This window comes from Protopterus annectens, chromosome 1.part0 (genome assembly GCF_019279795.1).
Source record: "Protopterus annectens isolate FY-2018-M chromosome 1.part0, PAN1.0, whole genome shotgun sequence".
NCBI lineage: Eukaryota > Metazoa > Chordata > Ceratodontiformes > Protopteridae > Protopterus > Protopterus annectens.
This window is the reverse complement of record NC_056725.1, coordinates 762,492,947-762,514,917: the sequence shown is the minus strand read 5'-3', so window position 1 is coordinate 762,514,917 and position 21,971 is coordinate 762,492,947. Positions and strand designations below refer to the sequence as shown.

At 46.3% G+C, this 21,971-nt stretch overlaps 1 protein-coding gene across 2 annotated transcripts in view; it reads right to left on the bottom strand.

Moving 5' to 3' along the window:
• Nucleotides 1-21,971, bottom strand: part of LOC122794406 (CTD small phosphatase-like protein 2-B) — a gene marked incomplete at its 5' end in the record, with an annotated part of 676,938 nt that overhangs the window by 331,663 nt on the left and 323,304 nt on the right. For both annotated transcript variants that reach the window (XM_044062775.1, XM_044062783.1), the window contains 1 exon segment: nt 2,130-2,241. In XM_044062775.1, coding sequence (XP_043918710.1) covers nt 2,130-2,241 — 112 coding nt within the window.

Sequence of the window (21,971 nt, the reverse complement as noted above, 5' to 3'; positions counted from 1 at the left end):
ATACTTTATATTCATGGTTTAAAATTTAAACTGGTCTATATGTAGTTGAGTCCATAGGACGCGAGCCCTCTGAGTAATACAGCCACCATTGATTTCTTTCAAGATGCTGGTACTGTCCTTTTTAAAATACTGTTAAAAAAATCTTCTAGATCTTTAACACTTTCTTTCCTCCCAAATTGCAGACTTCCACAGGAATATCAAATATTTCAGGAGACTTCCCTGCTGACTGATCACACCACCATTTAATCTCGTCCATTCCTAACTGAGCTATTATTTTGCCACATCTTCCTCTAACCTTAGCACAGTTAAGTCCTCTGTTAAATATTTTCATTTGTGCTTTTACTCCTCTCCTCTTACAAATTTTCACAGAATTCCCAAAATACATTTAATACCTCTATAGGCTTTGCTGGTTAGTTTTCTTGTTATAGGTTTCCCAAGTCTGGCAACAGCCCTTTCCACTGCCCAAGTCATTGTGCTAAGAAATTTGGTGGTCATCCTCTGGATGGGACATTAAACCTAGGCCCCATCTGCTTGAGTTGGTGGTAGCTCAAGTGGATGTAAAAAAAAATTCCACAGCACCTATCAAAAAGACTAGAGGTAGTTTCCCCAATGCCCTGGCCAAACTTCTCTTAGCAGTACAAATACCACCTTGTGTCTACCCTGAAAGCAGGCCACTAACCTAATGGGACTAACCCGGGTCAACAAAGGATGAATAAAAATAAAACATCCACAATACCTCAAGCTGCAAACTACCAATAGTTAGACTTCACTGTGCTGTTTTCAGAATGTCAGGGGATCAGCTCATTACCTAATTTTCAGAGAGAAACAGTTCTCCAACACAGAACATTAGTTATCCCCAAATGCCTGATGCATACATTTAAAATTTAGTCTTCTCACCCAGTCTCTGAAGAGGTCCCACCACAGCTGTATCTACACAACTCTTCTGTTCTCAGTCCTCTCTATGTAAAACCGACTTCCTTCTGCCTGAGCATGTGAGATGCACATCAAGCTTAGCTTTTAAGGGCGCCTTCACTGTCCGCAATCTTTAGAGTATTGTCTACAGATTCAATATATTTACATAACTGGTCATCTGAAAAAACACTTCTGTAATATCAAAATTTAGTCCAAAACTAGAGAAAATCTCTACTCTCCGTGATCAATCTTTCACAAATGTTGATTTATAATATTAAAGAAGCATCCTGCAACCCTTCCTAATACGTTTTCCATATGCTTCTTGAATTAGACAGTACTAAAGAGGACTGGATTAACAATTTGCTGTTATGACAGAAGTTAAGATGACACTACTGGGACTCTGTTCTGTATATATCTGTCCCTTTTATGGCCAGGAGCATAATCTCCATTATTTATCTTACAATTTTAACCTGTACTTTAATTTACTTTCCCCATTCCCACACACATGCTTCCTTAGAAGATACTCAATGCTCTGCACTGACAATGTAACACAGACCCAGAGTCTTCATTTATTTATCTCATACAGTCTCTCCCACACACTAGGTTAAACTTATTGGTGCCCTGCTACCAAACTGATTCATGGCTAGGACTACCTTATCTTTTGAAAACACCTGCTGCCTGGAATTCTCCCACCAGTACTAAAGCTGGGTAGTCTTGTTTATTTTCTTCCAAAATCCCTCCATTTCACACACACAAAATATTTTCTGACCTACCTTGTATTAATTACGTCTACTATAAACTAGAATCATTGTGTTCATATTACAACACCCTATGAAATGCATACTCTTCTGACCACACTCCTTACCTATGAATAGGGAACAGCTGGTTTTATACTACCATGAAATGCTGCTGGCTGTCCAGTTTCCTGCATCTGGCTTAGTTGACATCACCCTTCCATACATGTTAGCAGCTCTTTACCTAGTTATCATATCACGGACATACTTACCTTGGCTGAGCTGGAGAAACTGATTTTGTGACAGCAAAAAGATGAACACATTAATAAACTCTAGGGGCATATTCTTAGCAGATCTGTCAAACTTCTACATCTAAAGTCTTCTAATATTGACCAAGTCATCATCAATATTGCAGTGTCTTACTAATGTGGAATATTCCTTAATTTGTAGCTCTATATATGAAAGAAGTACTCTGATACATACTAGATCCAGGACGAGTGTATTTTCTGGGCTGCTTCGTGTTTTGACCGCAACTTCATTCTTAAGGAATTTTTGATTCTCAGATAATGGTGGAAGGTCTTTAAAGAATGCACATCTAGAATCAAATAAAGAGCAGTTAAAGCAAGCATAACATATCTATTCAATGCCACCCCTCTGCACCCCCCAACACTTATGCATCTACCATATGCACTTCTATGTACTGTTATCCAACTACCTTATTTCTATCTTGCTTGCACCTATATACTCAACACATCTGCAATACTCTCCTCTTACCCAATTTCTATATGAAGAATTCAGTAAACATCCTTCCAGATGAACAGTGGCTAAACAGCACTTGGCAGTAATGTTCATTAATCAGAAGTAATGTTCATTAATCAGAATTTGCTGTGTTCACAGTTTGGTCTTTCCCCATGGGTGCAATGATTTTTCTGAGTTGACTGTGATATGTGTAGAGATGCAGAGAGCAAAGTCCCCTGGCATGTGGCTGTAGCCATCTCAAAATTTGAATTTCTTTACTTTTGACAGACGCACTTCTTGAGGAATTTGCTTATGGTGGACTGACAGCTGCATCATTCTCTGTACTATGTTGCATATACAGTTAACTTTATGTATATATTTAAAACAAAATCTCTCACATGCAGCATCAGGGAGAGCCTCAGTCTTGCTTTACGTAGCAATTTAGGAGTATATATGCAGTATGTGACACTTTCTGAGCCTTTAAGAGAAGTGTTTACTCCAGTTTCCAGGTAAAACTCTAAGTCTCCTTGTTACAATAGCTATCGTTTAATACTTCTAAAAGATTAAATTACTCCCAGTTAGTTTAATACCTGTTAAAGTGCACAAGCCAAATGTGCAACTAACCTTTACAGTCACAAACTTCGTAAAATGTACATCTACATTTTAAGTAGACATTTTTTGCATTTCAGTCTCTACTAAACGAAACAAGAAAACTAAGACATGCTTTTGAAATTAACTTTGTTCATAAAAATTTAATCTGTCCATTTCTTAAAAAAAAAAAGCTTTATAAACCTCTCTGATACTATATTACACCTCATCTCAAATACTTCCGCTTTGTTCAGACAAGTGAACAGGTAATGATTTGTGTTAGCCATAGATGTTATATGCTTCGCACAGGATATAAAAACAGAGATTCTAAAGTTTGCAGATGAACATTGGTCTGGGTGATGCTTTGCACTGTGGTGAAGCATTCTGCATAATACGGTGCTATGAATGCTACTTTTAAATATTTTTGCTCCCATGCTTACCAACCACCAAACTCTCCCCCTTTCAATCCAAGTGCAATCAATCTCCTATACAAGGGATACACCTAATATTGTATGGGGATATGCTGAAGCAAAAGCCACCACAGAAAACAGTCATACAGACCACATTTAGGGTTGCCTGTGCCCTTACAAGCATTCTGGCAATGAAGAGCATTTATATGGCTCCAAACCCAATCCTGATTGGAAGACGAGATACCTTTGTCATGGCAGGTACCCATTATGCCTTTCCCTTGCAAGCAGGTGTTTATGCATACTTGCTAGTGAAGGGTAGAACAAAGTAATGGCTTGATGAGGCACTGCCTATACACACTCCTCTTCTGAGAGAGGTGGCCTGAACAGGATCCTGATCCACCACACCTTCCCTCCAATTCACGATGAGCCTGCCCATCCTCCCCTGCATTTCATATCAGTATTGTGGCAGCAAGAACTCTCACCCATTCTACCAGTCACTCGGAGTACCCCAATGTTCCATACTAGGACCACTATTTTTCACCCTTTACACTAACAACCTCTACACTTCTACTCCCAATGCATCTGTCATACAATATGCAGATGCCTACACTAATCTGTGCAGCTCCATCATTACATGAACTCCACACACTAACACACAAGAATAATTCCTTTCAGCTGAAGCATGGCTATCCAAAATCCAACTTATTCTTAAACCTATTAAAACTAAACATCTGCTCTTTACACCTACTAGATCCACCTCGTTCACCACCACCTTTAACATCATGTCCATTAACCAAACGTATCTCTCCCGCAGAATGCACCAAACTTCTTGGAGTACAGATCGATAGTCTGGGAGACATATTAAATTTCAGGTTATCAAGAAAGTACATAAAAAAACTAGGTACCCTCTATAGAAATAGACATTATCTTATCAAAGTCAACCATATCCCGCACTCAACTGATCTCTCCTCTACTCTATGCATTCCCTATTCTTACCAAGCTCAGGAAAGCAGGCTTAGCTAAACTCGACTCCTGCTATAACAAAATAGCTAGAGTTGCCTTAGACTCTCCATTTAGATATTACCACTGCACAGCCTTAAGGCTGCTCAACTGGCTGGAACTCCCACAATTCTTTCACTAAAATCAACTTTCTCTAGCTCATAAAATTCTGCATCAACCAGAAAAACCCTGCACTACAAAAAAAGAAGTTATGTACTCACCATAACGTTCCATCTGAGTAGATACTTCATTTGTCTGCAACCTGTGGGTGTTTGATCCAACCTCGGATCCAATCCGGCAGCTTTCCAAGCTCCAAGATCCGAGCTCCTAGCTCCTCTCCCTACCCATAATCCACTACTACCAACCACATTACCTCAGATTGTTTTTTTTGCCTCACCAACTCGAGACAGAAACCAACTCTGAATGATCAGAAAAATTCCCGACAGGTTCGGGGGATGGCAGGGGGGGGGGTCGGTTGAAGACAAATGAAGTATCTACTCAGATGGAACGTTATGGTGAGTACATAACTTCTTTATCTGAAGTAGTTACTTCATTTAATCTGCAACCTGTGGGACAGAGTCCCCAGCTAACCTACAAGAACCTGGGTGGTCCTTACAGAAGGATATTCCAAAGCACCGCGGAGCCAAAAGAAGCCCTACTCCAGGAAATCATATCCAGTTTGTAATGAGAAATGAACGTATGAGATGAGGACCAGGTAGCTGCTGAACAAATATCGTCTACTGGAACCCTAGACCAAAAGGCTGTTGAGGTAGCTACAGATCTTGTGGAATGAGCACGGACGCCAACCGGAGCTGGCTTACCAGATGAAGTGTATCCCAGAATAATGCACTGACAGATCCAATTTGCTACAGTCACTTTAGCAATTGCCTTGCCCATGGCTGACTTTGCATAAGAAACAAACAACTGGTCCGACTTGCGAAACTCTCTAGTCCTGTGCAAGTAAAAACGCAGTTCTCTGTGTACATCCAATTTGTGCAACGTGTATTCACCTTTGTTGTGAAAATTTGGGAAAAATACAGGAAGATTTATTGATTGATTAATATTTGATTCTGTAGCCACCTTAGGCAAGAAAGACGGATTAATTCAAATACACACTGAATTCACAACGAGTAAAGAATACACACCAAACAGCCTGTACTTCACCAGTCTTCCTTTATTCACTCAAACGATCTGATACCTCGGCAATTCGCCTTCAAGGATCATGAGGGACACTCTATCTTTGTGAAAGATAAGGTACGGAGGTTTGATACACAGAGCTTGTAATTCTGAAACCCTCTTGGCTGAAGTAATAGCCACCAAGAAAGACGTTTTCCAAGATAAGAACTTCAACGGAACCGAGGCCGCAGGCTCAAAAGGTGGTCTCGTCAAGGCTTGCAAGACCAGAGTGAGATCCCACGGGGGAACCACAGTCTTGACAGGTGGTTTCAAAAGAAAACCGCCTCTTAAGAAGGTTTTGCACAACTTTGTGGATGCTAAGGAGCCTATGCCGTCCCCCACATGAAAATGGGAGATGGTCGCCAACTGCACCTTGACTATGGAGGCACTTGCTCTCTGCCTAAAAAGCAGAGAAAGGAAGTCCAGAATAGTCGGAATAGGGACAGTAAATGGGTCCAAGTCTTTGTCTTTGGCCCAGATGGAAAAACGTTTCCATTTACTGTTGTAAAGTTTTCTGGTAGACAGTTTATGAGCCGCCACCAGAATGGCCTTAACGGGGGATGAGATACCGGGAGTCCTAGCCATTAATGGAACTGGATCAACCAAGCAGCAAGTTTGAGATTGACCAGGTTTGGGGTATGGCATCTCGCTGGATGCGAGATTAGGTCTGGACTGGGATCCAGAATCCATGGATGAGCCACACTGAGACCACAGAAAGGGGAACCAGATCTGTCGAGGCCAGAATGGGGCTATGAGGATAACTCTGCTCCCCAACCGACAGGCTTTCTGGATGAATTTCATCATGAGTGAGAGGGGGGGATAAGCATAAAGGAGTCCGGGAGGCCAAGCATGGACTAGAGCGTCTCTGGGGGTCTCCCCTCTGGGGGGAATTATCGCGAAGTACTCGCTGCATTTTGTGTTTAAAGGAGAAGCGAAAAGATCACAGCGAGGCTGACCCCATTTGTGGAAGATCTGCTTCGCAACAGACGGATTCAGAGACCACTCGTATGGAGTGAGGAGCACTCGACTTAGCTTGTCTGCTAATATGTTGGACTGTCCCGGAATGTGCGTTGCTATCAGAAAGCGGTTGATGGAAATCTCCCATTCCCACACTCTCATGGCTTCTCGACACAGGGGATAAGATCTGGTCCCTCCTTGTTTGTTTATATACCAGACTACTGACATGTTGTCCGTCTGGACTGCAATAGTCCCTAGGGGAAGAAGGTCGTGGAGAGCTTGCAAAGCCAAAAGCACCGCCCTCATCTCTAGGACATTGATATGCAATGTGGTCTCTAGGGAAGTCCACGTGCCTTGAACGGATCTGCCTGAACAATGCCCCCCCCACCCGAAGCAAGAAGAGTCAGTGGTCAACATGGCTTCGACCGGGGGAATCACAAAGGGCCTCCCTTCTCTGAGTTCCTGTGCCTGTAACCACCACAGAAGGGAGTCCCTGCACACCCTGCTCAGGGGTATTGGCGTGCATAATGGGTGGATCGACAGGGACCATTGGACTTGAAGGGTCCATTGTAATATGCGCATTCGCAGACGGGCATGAAGAGAGAGACCGATCGCTGCTGACATAGACCCCAGTGCCCTCAGGACTAACTCCGCCGGAGGAGCAGGGCTCCGAAGAAGGGCTAACACCTGAAACGACAAGCTGTTCAGCCTGACTGACGTTAGAACAACTCGGGAGATTCGTGTATCTAACCTGGCCCCTATGACTTCTAGGGCTTGAGTGGGCAACAGGCAGGATTTCTGCTCGTTCACTGAGATGCCTAGGTTGTGGGCCAGAGACAGAGCATAATCTCTCGCCACACAGAGCTGATGCCTGTTGGTCGCGGTGAGGAGCCAGTCGTCTAGGTAAGGGAAGACCTGAATGCCCTGGAGTCTCAGGTGGGCTGCAACCACTGCTATGACCTTGGTGAACACTCTGGGGGCTGAGGTAAGGCCGAATGGAAGAACCCTGAATTGATAATGACTGGCTCAGAACCGGAAGTGGACTGGCTCAGAGCCGGAAGCGAAGGAACCTCCTGGATTGTCTGTCCATTAATATGTGGTAATATGCATCCTTGAGGTCTAACGAGCACATCCAGTCGTTCTCCCGCAGAAGGGGGAGAATTGATTGGAGAGTGACCATCTGGAACTTTTCCTTGGGTATGAACAGGTTCAGAGCGGAAAGGTCTAAGATGGGTCTGAGGTCCCCCGTTTTCTTTGGCACCAAAAAGAACCTGGAGTAATAACCCAATCCGGACTGATCTGGGGGGACGGGCTGGATGGCTCTTTTTCTTAGCAGCTTTGAAATCTCCACAGCCGCTGCCTCCCTCTGATCGGGTGGGACATCGGGGAGACGTCTGGGTTTGGGGGGGAAGGTTTATGAATGGAATGGAGTATCCTCTGGATATGATCCAGAGCACCCATCGATCTGTTGTAAGGGACTCCCAGTTTGACAGGTGCTCCGACAACCGCCCCCCGACTGCCTCCAGAGAGGGACAGTCAGGCAAGACCTCAGGGCTGTTGCGCGGGTCTGTCCGAGAAAGGTTCTCTAGACCCGAAATTATGCGGCCCCCCTCTGCCCCTGGGCCGGCGTCCACCTTGTCCTCCTCTGCCTCTAGAGGACGAGTGGTCCGCAGCAGGATGGGATTGCTGAGACTTGCAGAACCACGGCTTCTTTTGTCCCCTCTGATTCCTGGAGAAGAATCTTTGGGGATTAGAGAAGCTGACTCCGACGGCAGACAGCATCTTCCCGTCCTTTTCGCTTTGGACCAGCATGTCGCGAACAGTTTTGCCAAACAAGGCAGAACAGTCAAAAGGGGCGTTCGCGAAGGACGCCTTGAAGGGATCCGTGAAGTCGCACAGACGGAGCCAGGAGAGACGTTGCAAGACGACCCCGGCTCTGCTAGCTCTAGCAGCTCCCTCCGTTGCATGGGAGATAAGCTGCATAGATGTATTGGAGATGGATTTTAGAGTGGCCATTCGAGTCTCAAAAACCTTTTTGTCTGGGACCGACATGGACTCCGGGGGGGCTGCAGCGTATTCCTTAATCAAGTCTCGCTGTAGCCTAATGGTATGTGCCATATAGTTCAGCGCGCTTATGGGAAAGGTCGCTGAAGCAAACATCCGCTTCCCAATCCGGTCAAGCGCTTGAGATTCCTTATCTGGCGGGTGAACCGAAGAACTCTCCTGCGCAAGGTCTTTCTTGATGGCCGCCGCCACCAACATAGCATCAACGGGGGTTCCTTTGGCCCAAGACGGTCTATCTGTGGGTGGGCTGAGGACTTTATCAGGGCGCCTAGGGACTGGCTCCACGGTGTTGGGCTCCTTCCAAGCCCTGGTGGTAATGTCCACCAGGGGGTCGGCCGGAGGGGACACCCAGGAGGTAGATGGGCCTGCCTCAAAGGCCTCCAAGAACACGGACTCATCAAGGGAGGGCTTTTGGGCTGACCACCCCCCTCTGATACGCAACATTTCCATGATGTCTCCAAAGGAGACATCTTCAGAGGGTGACCTTGGGGAACCCTCCATATCATCTAAGTCTGTGTCTGTGGTAACGGACTTGGGGGAGTCCAGGTGCCTCCTTTTGCACCGATGTTTCCGAGGGACCTCCTCGGTGGGACTGTCCGAAGAGGGCTCGTCCACGGGTGGTTGTTCCTCCACGGGAACTAGCTGGAGGGCTTGGGCAGGCTGTCCCGATGGACGGATGATGGAAGACAGAACCTCATACAGTGGGGGTACGGGTGGATCCGAAGCCCGGGTTGGGGATCTGGAGGACCTCGACAGTACCCTCTCCACTACCTCAAAAGCCGAAGGAGAGCCACTCTCGCCAGCCTCTGAGAGCAATCTCCTCAGATCAGAGGAAGGGATCGGGGTCGGAGCCGATGCAGTCGGCGCCGAGGCAGAGGTGTGCTCCGATGCCAACAGCGCCGAAGACACAGCAACTCCCTCGAGAGCTCGGGTCCGACAAGCTCGAAGGTATAGTCTGCGTCGAAGAGACCACAGCTATCGGCGCCGACAATTCCCCGGGTCCGAAAGGGCATGGATCCGATGACTCCGAGACCCGAAAACGAGTCAGAGAAGGAGTGATCGGGGCAAATATGGGGGCCGCCTCCCAGAGGGAGGCAAGAGCATCCCCATCTGCATTTGGGTCTGCAAGAACCGACGCATCATCCGATCCATATCCGCTTCGGAGATGCTTCGGGTCGACCTGGATGAAGTAATAGAGGCGGGCCGGGAGGGCCGCCTCGAAGATCTCGAAGGAGACCTATCCTCCTCCTCTGGTGAAAAACAGGGTGAACGGCGCCAAGAGGAGAGGGATCCGGAGACCCTTGAGGGAGACTTAAGCAGTTTCACTGGCGGAGCCGAAGGATGAGATTCAGCCCGCCTTTTGTGGGACTTATGTCCTTACTTATCCTTGTGCCTCTTCTCTCTAAGGGAAGAGGCACTAGTTTCCCCAGAGCTCAAACCCGATGAGGGAGGTTGAGTCCCGGGTACAGCTAAGGGGATAGACGGCGCCGAAGCTGCCGAAGCAGCTGGAGCCTGAACGGGAGAGGATGAAGAAGCAGACTCCTGGGGGAGCTTTCCCACCAGGATCAGCTTGTTCTTCCTATCCCGAAGTGCCCGGGGGTTAAAGGCCGTGCAGATCTGGCAGGCCTCTGACAAAATGCACTGAGTGTGGCCATCAGCTGGGGAAAGCTTGTGGCCACACTCAGTACATTTAGAAAAAACGGCCTTAGGCCCTTCAGACATCATTCACACACACACACCCGAACACTAGGAGGGGGAGGGGAGTTAAGATAAGCTAGTAATTAAATTAACAAAAAGGGACCAAAACTAGCACAAGAAGTAGAAAAAGGGACTAACACACACACAACGACAACTTTGTTTGAAAAAAGTTGGTTTAAAACCAGCAATGATCTCACCCAGCCAGGAGCTCTTTACAGGGAAGCTTCTTCAGCCACGGCAAAAAACGATCTGAGGTAATGTGGTTGGTAGTAGGGGATTATGGGTAGGGGGGAGGAGCTAGGAGCTCGGATCTTGGAAAGCTGCCGGATCGGATCCGAGGTCGGATCAGACACCCACAGGTTGCAGATCAAATGAAGTAACTACTTCAGATCCTATTTCTTCCCCACTCTAGTAACAGGACTCTCCGCTCCATTCAAAAATTCCTTCTCAAAGCAACTAAAGCTAATACAGCAGGGGAAAAAGAAGTTATGTCTTAACATAACGTTCCATCTGTATTGTTGATCCTCATTCAGTCATTAAGTCATTATGCCTGGGTTATCGGTTCCGACCTCGGAACCAAGCCGGCCATCTTCCAAGCTCGCGACAGCCACAAACTCTCGAGCTAAACTCTTACCCACAATACCCCACTCCCTGTTACCTCAGATTGAGTTTGCAAGTCAACGAAAGTAGAGGCTATCTCTGGTCAAAGGACCTAACGGAACCGGATGATGAGATCCACTATAAACCTCAGGAAGGGGAAGGAGGGAGGGTCATAATGACTGAACAAGGATCAACAAAACAGATGGAACGTTATGGTAAGACATAACTTCTTTATCTGATATTGTTAATCCTCATTCATTCCTTACACCTGGGACAGAGTCCCCAGCTACCTTTATTTCTGGGAGGCTCTCATGGAAGGACATTCCTGAGTACCACTGAACCAAAGGATGCTCCTCCTCTGGAGGCCAAATCCAATTTGTAACGGCTAATGAAGGTATGAGGTCTAGCCCAAGTTGCAGCTGCACAAATGTCAGGTAAAGAAGCTCTAATATGGAAGGCAGCAGAAGTTGCTACCAATCTAGTGGAATGAGCCCTTACGGCTGTAGTCAGAGGGATACCGTGAGTTTTGTGATTAAATCTTCCACAGTCTTTTAACCATTTAGCCAATGTGACCTTAGAAACAGCACATCCAAGTCTAGGCCCAGAACAGGCCAGGAATAGCTGACCTGACTTGCGAGAAACCTTAGTTCTGTCAAGATAGAAACAAATTTGCCTGTGAATGTCTTGGGTATGTAGACAATACTCTCCTCTGTTAGAATGATTGGGAAAGAAAACTGGCAATTCAATGATTTGGTTAATGGACATTTCAGAGATAACTTTTGGCAGAAAGGAAGGATTAGTTCTCAAGGACACTATCTTTATGAAAGATCAAGTAAGGCCGTTTGATGCATAGAGCTTGAAGTTCAGAGATACGTCTGGCAGAAGTAATGGCGACCAAGAACAAAGTTTTCCAAGAAAGAAAGTTGAGGTTGCATGAAGCTGGTTCAAAAGGAGACTTTGTCAAAGCTTGCAGGACTAATGACAGGTCGGATGGCGGATGGCTGGATAGGTTCTCTAAAACGGGGTTTCAAATGATTTACACCTTTTAGAAAGGTCTTGCATAATTTGTGTGACATAAGAGAAGAGTCATGGATATCATTGTGAAAATTAGATATTGCGGCCAAATGAACTCGAATGGTAGAAGCAGATAAGCCAGATTGGAATAAACTTGACAGGTATTCCAGTACTACAGCCACTGGTGCTGAAGAAAGGGCTATCCTTTTTTTCCTTCAGCCCAATGGTAAACCTTTTCCACTTGCTGAGATGAGTAGTTCTGGTGGAAGACTTATGAGATGCAATAAGAATGTCACGTACTGGGGAAGAAAGATCAGTCTGCCTGGCAATCACCAGAAGTGGAGGAGCCAAGCTGTGAGCTTCAGGCTGTTCAGGTTGGGGTGAATCAGGTTCTGCGGATGGGAGAAAAACTCCGGAGTTGGATCGAGAATCCATGTTTGATCTAGCAGGTGAGGCCATAGGAAGGGGAACCAAATCTGACAAGGCCAATATGGTGCTATGAGGATTATTTTGCTCTTCAACCGGCGAGCTTTCTTCAGGAACTGGGGAATGATAGTAAGAGGGGGGAAAGGCATAAAGCAGACCCGAGGGCCAATCGTGGACTAGAGCATCCCTGGGTGACTGTCCTCGAGGGGGAATCAGGGCAAAGTAATTGCATTTGTAGATGGTTGGGGATGCAAAGAGGTCGCAGCAAGGGAGACCCCAGCGGCTGAAAATCTCCACCACTATAAGAGTATTCAGAGACCACTCGTGTGGTTGCAGAATGCACCTGCTCAATCTGTCTGCTATCACGTTGGAACTCCCAGGAATGTGCGTTGCTATTAGAAAGCAGTTGGTAGCCATGGCCCATTGCCATATCCTCATGGCCTCTCGACAAAGTGGGTAGGATTTGGTTCCGCCTTGTTTGTTGATGTACCAGACTACAGCCATGTTGTCCGATTGTATTACAATAGTCCCTGACGGATGGAGGGGATGAAATGCTTGCAACGCTAGAAGCACCGCTCTCAGTTCTAGGACATTTATATGCAGATGGGCCTCTAGTTCCGACCACGTGCCTTGAACGGTCTTCCCCTGAAAAAGCCCCCTCCACCACATCAGGGAGGCATCAGTGGTCACTGTGGCTTTGGACTGTGAAGGGACGAGACCATTGTGAGGCTGTCTGCAACATCCATCAAATCAATTCTTGTTTGCATCTGTGAGTCACCCGAATCTGGGATGATAGAGGAAACTGAAAAGGGTACGAACTGGGTGAATAGTAACCATTGTAAAAGCCTCTTGTGGAATCTCGCAAGGGGGACAATGGTGATGGAAGCTGCCATGGAACCCAACAGCTGCAGGACAGAATGTGCTGTGGATCTTTCCTTTGAGAGGATGGGTATGAGTTGTTGTTTTATCCTTAAAATTCTGTGCTCTAGAATCGATGCCGTGCAGTTCTTTGCATCCAACAGGACCCCAAAGAATTCTATGGATTGGGATGGGGATAGGTTGGATTTTTCCATTTTATAGTTACACCTAGCGTTTCTGCAGTGTGAAAAGAGTATGCCAAGGCTTCTTCCAATAGATACCTGGTGGGGGCGGTGATGAGCCAGTCATCTAGGTATGTAAACACCCAGAATCCATGCAGTCACAGGTGAGCTGTAACAACTGCCATGCACTTTGTGAACACACTGGGGGCTGTAGAGTGTCCAAAGGGCAGTACTTGGAACTGGTAAGGACTGGCTCCCACACGGAAGTGAAGGAATCTTCTCGATGGTCTGTCCACCTTTATGTGGTAGCACATATCTTGAAGATCTAGAGCACATCCAATTGCCTGCCTCCAAGAGTGGGAGGATAGACTGTATTGTGACCATCTGGAATTTCTGTATCTCTATGAATTTGTTTAGAACACTGATCCAAAATTGGACTCCAGTCCCCGGTCTTTTTTGGCACCAAAAATAATCTCGAAGAGAATCCGGATCCTATCTGGTCTGGTGGGACTATTTGGATGATTCTTTTTATTAGCAGCTTTGAAATCTCTAATGCTGCTTCTTCCCTTTGACTGGGTGGAATGTTGGGTAAGTTTCTTAGGGGGGGCAGGACAAAGTTCGAAGGGAATATGATTACCTCTGGTTACCTCTCGTACCAAAGAATCGGTGGTAATGGTTAGCCAGGCAGAAGGGTACAAAGAGAAATGACCCCCAACTGCTTCCAGACGAAAGCAGTTGGACCGCTCTTCAGGAGAGCTGGTAGGACCGGCCAGAGAAAGAATCTCTGGAACCCTGGTTACGCGGAACTCCTCTGCCCCAAAAGGGGAGTCTTCCATACGAGTTTCCCTCTCTGCCTCTAGGGGAAAACTCGGCTCGTGTGTCACGGAACGAACCTTGAGACTTTTTGTGCCACATCTTACCACTCTTCTGGTTTCTGGAGAAAGCCCATTAAGGGGAAGAATAACGGACACCCACGGCAGAAAGGGTCTTACCGTCCTGTTCACATCTAGCCAGTGCGTCTTTTACCTTGGGTCCAAATAACGAAGAGGCTTCAATGGGTGCATTCAGAAAGGAAGCCTTGAAGGGTTCCGTGAAATCACACAAGTGCATCCAGGCATGCCACCTCAAGACAATGCCTGCACCCTCTGCTCTAGCTGCTCCTTCTGATGCATGAGAAATCAGACGCATGGAGGAGTTAGAGATCATTTCAAGGGTGGCTAACTGTGAGGCCACTTTGTCCCGGACCTCAGACACAGCTCCAGCCAAAGTTTCAGACAACTCAGAAATGAAATCTTTCTGAAGCCGGGTAAAATGTGCCATATAATTCAGGGACCTGACTGCAAAGGTCACTGATGCAAAAGTACGCTTCCCTAATCTGTCCAGCACCCGGGACTCTTTGTTGGGTGGGTGGACAGTCTGGCTTTCTTCCGCCAAATCCTTTTTTGTTGCAACCGCCATCACCAATGTATCTACTGGAAGACTTTTGGACCAGTGAGGATCACTATCTGGAGGGGACAAGATTTTATCTGGCCTGTGGGGAATGGCGTCAACAGTGTCAAGAGCCTTCCATGCACGCTGCATGACGAGCCGGACAAGGTCGTCGGCAGGTGGAGTAACCCAGGAGGTAGGGGGCTGGGCACGAAAGGCCTGCAGGAACACAGACTCTTCAGAGGTTGGGTTAGTGGGCTGCCATTCACCTCTCTAAGTATTTTGAGGATATCTCCAAAGGACACCTCAGAGGGTGACTGAGGGGACCCTTCCCCATCAAAGTCTGGATCTTCCATGAGGGACTCCTCTGGGGAGTTCATGTGCTTCCTCTTACATGAACTCTTGCAATGAACTTCCTCAGGGGGAGAATCTGGGGAAGACAGCGCAAAAGGGGCCTCCTGTGGGAGTGTGTCCTGAGGCCCTTGTGCCCGATGTCTGCCAGGGGTGGCTTGTGTAAATTGTGGTCCAGAGGAGGATGGGGGCACTGATAGCACAGGATCACCAACAGACACAAGAGCCTTCTCCATGAGATGGAAGGCTGGCCCACCCGAGGTGGTCACACCTTGCTCAAGCAAATCAGCCAGCCGACTTGGAGTCCCTGGATGGCTGTGAAAAACAGGAGTACGTGCGCCACAGCTGGCATCCTGAGCAGTGACTGAAATGACAAGTCTCTCCTGCTGCAAAGGCAACTGTGGCTCCTTAGTGAGGTCCATAAAGGGAGCTGAAGTGAGGGAAGTGTGCTACAGCAAGGGGTTTCAAAAGCAATGAAAGAGGAGAATAGGTAGGGGTCTTTGGAGAAGGGTGTTTTCCTCCGAAGGAAGAATAGGTCCTGGAGGGGTGGATACCTCTGGCCGAAAGCAATTGATCCACAAGACACACCACATCAATGTTCCAAGAGGCTTCTAGTGGATCTCATGACATAGCTGAACTGGAGTCAGGTCTATCAAAGGATGAAGGAAACTGTGCCCACAAAGGGGTCTTTGGATGGTGCTAAAATAAGAGTCTGCACTGAGAACGGAGCCATTAAGGCTTGTACTACTGGTGTCTGCATTGAGGAGATAATCGATGCCGAAGGCAAGGTCTGCACCAACGAGTTCGGTGCCGAAGTGGTAGATGACACTATGGTAGGTGCCAAAAGAGTCTGTGTGGAAATGAGGTGGTCGGTACCAAGAGGATAGTCGGTGCAGTGTAAACTGTCGGAACGGTTCTGATGAGGTGTAGGGCAAAATACTCAGTGCTGAAGTAACGGATGGTGCCGAAGGCTTCGGTGCAGAAGATCTCGGCTCCGAAAGCCTCGGTGCCGTGGAAGTCAGATCCGAACTAGCAAGTTTGGCCTTCTTAGGTCTCGGTTCCTGGTGGTCCCCAGCAGGAGATGACAGAAGAGATTTGGCCTTCTTGTGTTCATCTCTTTTCTTATGGGAACTAGGAGGGGCTGAAGCCTTCGACCCAGAAATAGCCTCTGAAAAGGAAGATTTAAGTAGTCCCTTTAAAATCAGTTTATTTTTCCTTTCCACCAAAGGCCTGTTAGAAAAGTTTGCACAAATCCCACAAGGTGGGTCAACAGTCAAGTGAGGCACACCCAAACAGTAAACACAACGCATGTGCATCCGAAACAGGCAATTTATGCCCACAATCCACACATCTTTTAAATCCCGGACCACCTTTTTTCTCTGCCATGATAGGAAGGAGGAAGAAAGGAAGAAGGTACCAACAATGGTACGAGAAATACCCAAAGGTAAAGCAAGGAAAGGTTTTACCAACAATGGTAAAGGAGTTCTCATGGTAAGACGAAAGAAGGGCTAGAAAAAAACAAAATAGAGTCGCTAGATGCGATAGGGTTAGAGATAACTATTGAACAAGATTTGAACTGAGAAGAACTAATACGATTAGATATTATCAAAAAAGGTTTTACTTAGCTCAAAAGAAGTGGCTTGACACGACTGAATGGCGATGCGACAAACGAAATCTGAGGTAACAGGGAGTGGGGAATTGTGGGTAAGAGTTTAGCTTGAGAGTTTGTGGCTGTCGCGAGCTTGGAAAATGGCCAGCTCGGTTCCGAGGTAGGAACAGATAACCCAGGTGTAAGGAATGAACGAGAATTAACAATATCAGATTCACTGTTCTCTAATTACATGTCTAAAATAGTACAGTTTTGTACCTACCATAAATGCAGATGTTCAAGTGTTCACACTGCTGCAGTCATCACACTTGGGTTATCCTGCCGTCAGGCGGTCCCACAGTCGGCCAGAGTTCCAAAGTCTTGGTCCGGCGTCGGTTGCTGTCACTTCTTCCCTGATGTCAGTGCGCCAGGGGTATATAATATGCATCCAACGCCATTTTCTTCAGTTTTTCTTGCCCCACATGTCAGGTGCCCCCAAGTAGGTAGGCAATACATATTGCTAATCAAAAATATACATATAAAATAAAAACAATACCGGCAAATACACCCCAAAGGTTGTATAGGATAGAAAGGTATAGATAAGTCCAGCTAGTTCAGAGGGGATGGAGGGAGGGTAACCTGGACTGCAGCAGTGTGAACACTTAACATCTACATTTATGGTAGGTACAAAACTGTACTATGTTCGTGTTACACTGCTGCAGTCATCACACTTGGGTTGAATCCCAAAGCTAAGGTTGGGTGGCTGGTCTTTAAAGAGTTAGGATTGGCTATGATGCCCTGCAGAACTGCAGTGGCAAATCCTGCTCTGGATTTAGAGTAAAGAGGCAGGTGATAATGCTTGGTGAAGGTGTGCACTGAACTCCAAATTGCAGCCTCCAAAATTTCCTTGGTAGGTACTCCTCTGAGAAAGGCTGTTGAAGTGGCTGTTGCCCTGGTGGAATGAGGCCTAATGTTATTAGGGACTGATTTTCCATGCTGTGTGTAGCAGTACCGAATACAGTGTCCTATCCATTAGGATATAGTCTGCTTTGAGATAGCCTTGCCTTGTGATCCTGCAGCATATGCTACAAACAGTTGTTCAGTTTTCCTGAAACCTTTTGTTTTGTCCAAGTAGAAGCGTAGCTGTCTGTATGTCCAAAGAATGCAGAAGTTTCTCCCCTTTATTTTGGGGGTTTGGATAAAAAGTTGGCAAATGGATGGTTTGGTTAAGAGCCACACTAAATACCACCTTTGGCATGAAGGTAGGGTTTGTCCTTAAAGATACCCTGTCCTGATGAAAAATTATAAAAGGTTCCACTGCCATTAATGCCTGTAGCTCTGAGACTCTTCGTGCTGAAGTTACTGCCAGGAGCAGAGCGGTTTTCCATGATATATATTTTAGATTGGCTGTATTGGCTGGCTCAAAAGGTGGTAGGGTCAGTTTTTCCAAAACAAAATTGAGGTCCCAAGTTGGTGTTGGTGCTCTCCGGGGCGGTCTTACATTTTTAGCCCCTCTGAGGCTTTAGCAAGGGATGAGAGAATAAAGGAGGATCCGTGTTGTAATGTGCAGAAATGGCAGAGGCATGGCTCTTAATTGATGAAAAGGATAGGCCTCTGTCCAGCATCTCAGTTAAGTATTGTAAAATCTGAGGAATGTTTGGAACAAGACAGTCAAGGCTGTGAGCCTGGTTCCAGGCGCAGAATCTCTTCCATTTTTCTGAGTAAGCTTTCCTGGTGCTAGGCCTCCTGGCCTCCAAAATGACATCCATAACAGCTTGAGAGAGAGGTGTTGCCTGTTTGACTAAAGTATCTGCCATGCAGCCAGGTTTAGGGTTTTGAGCTGACTGTGCAGGATCTGATTGTTTTGTTGAGTCAGAAGGTGTGGAATTTGGGGCAAAATCCATGGTGGGCCCGGAGCCAAGTTCCTTAAGATAGGGTACCAGTGCTGGCATGGCCAGTCTGGCTTTTAGGAGTACCTTTGAAAGGAGAGGCAGTGGTGGGAAGGCATAGACTTTTAGGTTTTTCCAGCTGAACAGAAGAGCATCCACTTTCCATGCTGGTTTGTGATAAGTCCTTGTGCAGAACTTTTGTAGTTGGCAATTCAGTGGGGAGGCAAAAAGATCTATATCTGGGCATCCCCATTTTTGTGTTATCGTGCTGAAGATTTGTGGATTCAATTTCCATTCATGAGGGTCCATGATATTTCTGCTTAGGTCATCTGCCAGAGTATTTCTTTCTAGGCAAGAATTGTGCTTGCAGGTGAACTTGGTACATTAGAGCTTTGTTCCACAAGGTCATGGCTTGCCTGCATAGGGGATAAGAATGAGTGCCCCCTAGCTTATGTACCACATTACTGTGGTGTTGTCCGTCTTTAGTAATAGTTGTCCTGGATGTAGAAGGTCCTTGAAAGCTGTTAGGGCATTTTGAACAGCCATCTCTTTTTGATTGATGTGAAGATGCATCTGGCCTGTGGTCCACTTGCCCTGAATGCATTTTCCTGCCATGTGTGCTCCCCAGGCGTAATCCGACGCATCTGTTGTTAGAGTTTGCCTGGCTGTGGGTTGGGTAAAAGGCTGACCCTTGTTTAGGTGACATGCCTGTGCCCACCATCGAAACTCCTGCTGTAGGCAGGGAATCATTGGAATTACTGCTTCTAAACTGTGAGAGTGTTGAGTCCAAACACTTTTTAGGTACCACCGTAATTTCCTCATATGCAGTCTGGCATATGGTATTAGTAGTATGCAGGATGCCATGAATCCCAGGGGCCTGCAGAACTTTTCTTGCAGGGAGATGGGACTTTTTTGCCAGTAATTGAAAATATTGAGTTAGTTGAACTTGTTTGTCTGGCGTGAGGTAAGCAATCTGGGCCATTGTATTTAAGCTGGCACCCAGGAATATGATCTGTTGTGAGGGCACTAGTTTTGACTTCTTTTCGTTTACTTTGTACCCTAGAGAAATTAGCAACTTTTTCACAAATGCCAGATGCTGTAGAAGAATGTCCTTTGTCTCTCTGCTTGAATGAGGCAGTCGTCCAGGTATGGATATATTTGAATTCCTTTTTGTCTGCAAAATGCAATTACTGGTGCCAGGCACTTTGTGAAGACCCTGGGCGCAATAGATAAGCCAAAGGGCAGTGCAGAGAATTGGTAATGCATTGTACCAGCTTTGAATCGGAGGTATCTTCTGCAATTTTGTCTGATAGGGACATGCAGGTATGCCTCTGAGGTCCAGGGTAACAAGCCAAGCCTTCTTGCCCAGCATGGGTAGAAGCTGCTGTAATGTCAACATTTTGAATTTCGGAATATCCAGGTAAGTATTCAGAATTGAAAGGTCCAGTATGGGCCTCCAGGCATTGTCCTTTCTGGGGACCAGGAAGAGTTTTGAGTAAAATTCTTGTCCCTGTTGTGGTCCTTTTTGTATAGCTCTCATGTCCATGAGGACTGAAATTTGTTTTTGTGCCTCTGCCCATTGATTTTGTGGCAGGTCTGGCATTCCTTTTAGCTTTGGTAAAGTATGAAAGTGGAATCTGTAACCTTGAGACACAATATTCAGGACCCATTTGTCTTGGGTGATTGTTTGCCAGTTTTGACAAAAAAGTGCTAGTTTTCCCCCTAAGGGGGCTTCCAAAAGGGATGTGCTTGGCGTATGCAGAGGAAAGTCACTGTGACTGTTTCCTGTAAGGTTGGGACTTGTCCTCACCTCCTCTTTTGGGGTTGAGGTGCCCCACTGTCGTTGTCTGAGCCTTGGGGTTGAGATCTGCCTCTTGGGCATCTGTATCTGCCTCTCTGTGGCCTGTCTGACAATGGAAAGGACCAATTCTTTGTTAGCCAATTTCTACTAAACCAAGGTGGCTGTACCTGTATGAAATCCTTGACTGTTTGCATAGATTTAGCTTTATCCTCCATTTTCTTTAACACCTCTTCTGCCTTAACACCAAACAAGGTATCATGCTGTAAAGGAGCATCCAATAATTTTGCCTTAACATGATCAGGTAAACTCTGTTCTTTTAACCAAGCATGTCTTTGAATAACAGAACCTGTAACTGCGGCTCTACAAGAGGCCTCTAAAGAATCAAAACCACATTGCAGAGTATGTTTTCTCACCTGTTCAACTGCATGCAATAAATCCTGCATTTCTTTACAATCAGGAGCTTCTGAGCTTGCAAGCATTTTCTGTTTTAACTGAGCCATTAAATATTGTTGGTACTTAAGCATGTGAAATTGGCAATTTAAAGCTCTTTCTGCTAAAGCTGCAGACGTGTAAACTTTCTTCCCCCATCAATCCAAAGCTCTGAAATCTCTGTCAAAGGGTACTGGATTTTTTGCAATGGAAGCCTTAACTCCTTTTGGACCCTGGGAAATAGTGTCTGGATCAGCAGAAGGGTTTTTTGTAAAGAAACTTGCGAGAGTCAGGGACTCTATAATACTCTTCAGAGGAAATGGAAACTTGATCAGAGGAGTCATAGTCTGTATCCTGCCTAGGCCTTTTCTCAGGACGGGGGTGGGAACCCCTGATTAGAGTAATGAGGTCTTCGGCCATTTCAAGCATCTGTTTCTTAGGCATGGAGGACTGTCCAGGAGAATGCTGTACTTGTTTCTTTGTCTTTAATGGTACCTTTGTCTTGGCTGTTGTTTTAATGGTAAGTTGTGAAGGTCTGAAAACACTCTCAGAAGCCGATGCCTGCTCAGCGGCTCCAGACCCATCTGAGGGAATTAGTTTCTGTAGGCCCAATACCTTGAGTTTCCAGAGGCCTAGATGTCTCCACGTGGGAGTCAGAAGAGAGGTAGCGGGTGTCAGGGGCTGCGAAAGTGCCTCACTGAGAACCGGCGACTGGCCTAGAAGAGGTTTCGTCGGTTTTGGACCTCGGATGCCTGTCTTTATCCTTGTCTTTGCGTTTTTTCGGTATTGAGGTCGTCGGCTGATCCGACGGCATGTTATAATTGAACCTTCGGCCAAAGTAGTGTAAAGCAAAATCAAAACATCTTTTTATAGTGCGTTTGTTAAATCTAGCACAAAACCCGACAACTAGTGACGTCATGATCAGGGCCTAGGCATGGAATACAGTAAGAGTGGAAGTCCTTATGAGGTATTTGCTTCTCACAAGAAATACAATTAACTTTTTCTGACATCGGTCTGAGGCAAGAAAAAGATTTCCCCAACGGGGGTAATTAGCTTTATTGAAGACTTCAGATCTAAAATTCGACTTCGAAAATCTCAGGAGTTGGCCGACCGGCACTTGCGAACTGCT